We start from the raw sequence: 4,506 nt of genomic DNA, 5'->3' as shown, positions 1-4,506 counted from the left end.
ACCAAAGTTGATCTCCACTCCTTCACCATCACCACCTCCACCGCCGCTCTTCAAACGGTCAACCATTTCAGACATATTTCTCGTAAACCATTGCTTCAAAATTTGTTAAATCTGACCAGGCCAGCCCGTCGATCATATCTGGGACTCTGATTTCCCCCAAGGTCTTGTCCCATGTATAGAGGAATCAATGGCTCACAAATTAAAAATCCATTGCATTGACCCAATCAAATCCAGATATTTGCTTGTAACCCATTTCATGTAGATTAAAGAAGAACAAAATATCATCTCTCTCATTCTCTCTGCCTTCACCACTCCACTTAGCATAGGAAAAGTGGAAGATTAGCCTCAGATCGTTAGGTGCATAACTGTAAATGCTTTGAAAGAAATAAACAGGGACATCTGAAGATGGCATTGCTAACTTCAAAAGAATAATAAAAAAAAAAAAGAAGAAAGTTATCGCCATCAACTACAAGGATAGGGTTCTCACGAAACAAAACCAAAGGAAGTTCCTCCGGACTTGAGGTAGACTCACGGTCACGGACTTCTAAGTCTTTATTTAGGTTGGTGGCTTGGTGCCCACTATCTCAAACGGACAATCCACACTTTCGCTATTTTATCCACCTTCCAAGGTTAATGTTCCAAAAATTTTATTTTTTGGCCCAGTTCATTTTTTTGGTAAATTATTTACTTAGATAAATGCAAATATCTAGGTAAATTTTTTCTGTGAAACATTTACCCAAATAAGTGTATTTATCCATGGTTTTTTATTTCCCAGGTTAATAAGGGAATAACCATTTTAGCCATAAAAATTCATTAGTAAAAGGGACATTTTTGTCTCATTCAAGTGCTGGCAATTTTCCCCTTATGTGGGAAAGTTATTTAACCATTTAGGAGATGAGTATCACTTTCTTAGGTAAGTGGTAACCAGAAAAATAAACTTTCCTTGGTCCCCATACAACTGAAAAAAAAAAAAAAACATGGGAATCTTCATCAATGAGAACTAAAATCTCATTGACTAATTTCCCCCTCTCAAAATCCAAAAAAAGAACTCCCCTTTTGAGTAGGATTTCGAAGGAAAAAACAAATCAAAAAATTAGATGGAGACTCTAATCGGACCCAGTGATGACCTGATGTACATTTGGAGAAATGTTTGCAGAAAACAGCACCGGAATGAATCAGAAACGGCCTAATACATAAATAACTACCAGCTTTAAGCCTGTTCAGTTTGAAAAAAAGGAGGTGATGCAGCTCCTAACCTACAACTTAGGCGCTTTTGGATGAAGTCGATTTGATCTCAGCTAGAACAGTATTTGGAGCATTAGACAAATCCAAGTAGCTGGGATGATGCTTTGTTGTTGTTGCTGTGGATATGAATAGCAATTTGTCTTAACCACAACCATTTAATAATCTAGAATTAGTTACTGACTAGGATTTCTAGTTTATCTAAGCTCAAAAACATGATTACACACTAGTATTAAGCCTGTCTTTCGCCGTGATGAGTGATGGCAGCCTACTTTAATTAATCTTAATTGTTATAAGGGAAAATTCTTGATTAGTATTCTGTAATTTGGGTTTAGTGTCACTTTGGTTCTTGAACTTTAAAATGTGATAATTTAATATCTAAATTTTTAAAACGTGACAATTTAGTACATGACAATTTAAAAAGATATAAATGCCCTTCGAGTGTCATCTAATTTTCTGTATCAATTATCCAAACATTGATAAAAAACTTAAGTCCCAAATCATTGCCTCTTCAATTAAAAAAAGTTGGGCTCACTAGAATGTCCACTCAAACATAATCTCAACTTTCTTGAATGAAAGAAGCAAAAATTTAGGACGTGTTAATATTTTGCCAATATTTAGATAATTGATAAAGAAAATTAAATAATACTCAAAAGATATTTGTGTCCTTTGAGTATGTCACTTAAACTACAATTTAACTGATGATTAATGACAGGTACTAAATTCTCATATTTTAAAAATTTGATACTCAATTATCCTATTTTAAAATTTGGGGACTAAAGTGACACTAGCACAAATTACAGCATACTAATGGGAAATCTTCCTTATTATAAACTTGTATTTATTCAAGTAATCAATTAAAAGTCAATGAATCATTAATAGTAAAAACTCGAAAACATTTCATTACTACTTATTATGTATTATTCCCTTTTAAACTATTCCGGTACGAGAGACATCCTCCAACTTGGAACTGTCCATATTATATGTTAAGTTATTATCTCTAAATTTAGATACCTCAATACCTAATTATCACTCACGAAAGCAACGACAGCAAAATAAAAGGTAAAGGTAGACGTATAACTTTCACAAAAGAACGTCGTAACTTCCATCACTTCACACCTTCCTTGAGATTGCTCTGCTCTTTCCAGCAGCTATGACATCGAGAGAGAGAGATCATCTTCGGTTTGTGCCTCACATGACATGTGGGACCGAACTCGTTATTAAAGAATATAAATACAAATATTTAAAGCGTAAAATCTTATATTTTATATTATTTTGTATGAATTTATACTGTACATATTTATATTTCTATTATATTTTTTAAACATCCTAGATTTTCCCATAATTTTAACTACAAAACAATGTATAAATCACATACAACGAAAGGATTCTAATTTCAATAGTTTCTAAGTATTTACAATTTTCTTCTTCCTCTTGACATATCACGAAGGAAGCTTTCACACAAAGAAAAAAAACTAATTCTTGATTGCGAACGAAAAATTAAGAAAGAAAAAGATAAAGGCAAAATTTAACTTAAGTCGCTGAAATTTGCAGACTCCAGGAAAGGAAATCAAAGAGAACACGGTTGGATACTGATCAGACTTCTATCTATCCACCACTAATTACTTACAGAAAAATATAAATAAAAAAATAAAACAACCGAAAAAGCAGTCGGAAAAAAAATGAAAAGAGAGGAGAGAGATTAGAATTTAGAACGGGTGAAGAGTTCTGCTCAACCCGTTCACATTAGCAAAGAACCCAACGAGATCGGGCCTGTATGGAAGATATGATTTCCGCCGATCTCCCTCCTTTAACGCTCTATTTTTCACGTAGTGAATTTCATGAGCCGATACTGCGTCGGAGACTCCCTTGGCTTTCGATTTTCCGGCTACCTTGACATCAGTAGAGTTTCTCCTTTCCTTCGAAACCTCAGGCTTCTCAGGTTTGTCGTCTTTCTTCTTCATCTTGGAAGAGTTGCTATTGGAAGGAGTCAAGAAAACGAAGGTATCCTTCCCGTCGCTGTTGCTTCGATGCAGGAGGTCCCTGAATCTCCAACGCTTGGAAGATCCAGTCGAGTTGCTCTTCTTACATCTCTCCGGCGACGCTTGAACCGGTTTCGGTGTCCAAACACAATAAGTACCGGGCGGTAACCCTTCAAGTTCGTCGGCTTCGGACGAGGAAGACGACGGAGGATTAGGATCGCGTTCTTCAATCAACAGCTTTCTCAAAGGGAGTCGAATGGACGAGGCATGAGGAGCCTGGGAATCATCATCCTGGCCGTCGGCGAAAAGAAGATCACGGTTGAAGATGGGAAAGATCGGGCGGATCTGACCGTTGAAAAAGATTTCGTCAGCTGAAATGGGAGACCCGTCGTTATCCCTACAGAAGGAGAATTCAAAATCGTCGTCGTCGGCGTTGTTGCCGTCTTCTACTTTCTGTTCTTCTTTAGATTGATTTTGTATGTCCTGTTCGGATGATGGATTCTCCACTGTGTAATCCGAGATACTAAGCTCTGATAAGCCGTTAGATTCTTCCCCAACTTTAGCAGCAACCTCTGCAAATCTGTCCGAGGAATAACTGTTAAAACTTGGGGAAAGGGAGAAAACAGGACTCTGTAGAATCTGCTGCTGCATTTGGATTTTGGAGCACTCCCTATAGAGAAATATAACAAAACCGCCCCGCTCTCGATGGGTTGGTGTTCAGTAGAGCGAGCTCTCTCACGTCTTCCGCCCTCTGGTTCGGTTGTTTGAAGTAATTCCTTGTTTTCTGCTGCTGCTGCTGTTAACGACTTGAGAGAAAAATAGGAGGAGAAACGAGAGAAATGTGGGAGGTTAGTTCCGAGTTCTGATTTTATAGTGTAGTGGAGCATCTGGACCGGGTACTAGGAATAAGACCCGTAGAGGTAACGGAACTGCAGAAGGGCATGACGCTGTTAAAAATAGGGAGAAATAAAAATTTAAACAAAAAATAAGAAAACAAGGAGAAAAAAAAAAAAAAAGAGGGAAGGCGTTAAGGCGAGGACCGGAAGCGTTTGCGCGTGCGACGAAGTTACCTTACAGCGATTTTTGGGGAGGGTTTTATTCTCCTGGCTTCGGTTCTTTCCTTGCTGTACACGATATATGCGTAGTTGTACTAGTAATAGTAGTATAATCGTGTTTTGGATGCATTAAAAAAAAAAAAAAAAAGTCGTGTTTTGGATCAGGAATTCCGCACGTGTGGCAGAGTTAGAAAAGAAACTGAACATCTAGAAGGCCTTAGGCCTTT

The 4,506-nt window shown here is 37.4% G+C and overlaps 1 protein-coding gene across 1 annotated transcript; it reads right to left on the bottom strand.

The window, feature by feature from the left end:
* Positions 1–2,606: 2,606 nt before the first annotated feature.
* On the bottom strand, positions 2,607–4,220 carry LOC104593196 (uncharacterized). The gene has a single exon (XM_010252952.3). It carries the CDS (start codon positions 3,873–3,875, stop codon positions 2,952–2,954), a length of 924 nt encoding a protein of 307 aa, XP_010251254.1. The 5' UTR covers positions 3,876–4,220; the 3' UTR covers positions 2,607–2,951.
* Positions 4,221–4,506: the final 286 nt, after the last annotated feature.

This window comes from Nelumbo nucifera, chromosome 3 (assembly GCF_055504915.1).
Source record: "Nelumbo nucifera cultivar China Antique chromosome 3, China Antique-T2T, whole genome shotgun sequence".
Lineage (NCBI taxonomy): Eukaryota > Viridiplantae > Streptophyta > Magnoliopsida > Proteales > Nelumbonaceae > Nelumbo > Nelumbo nucifera.
Note: the sequence above shows the minus strand (reverse complement) of the source record. Positions and strands in the feature narration are given on the sequence as shown.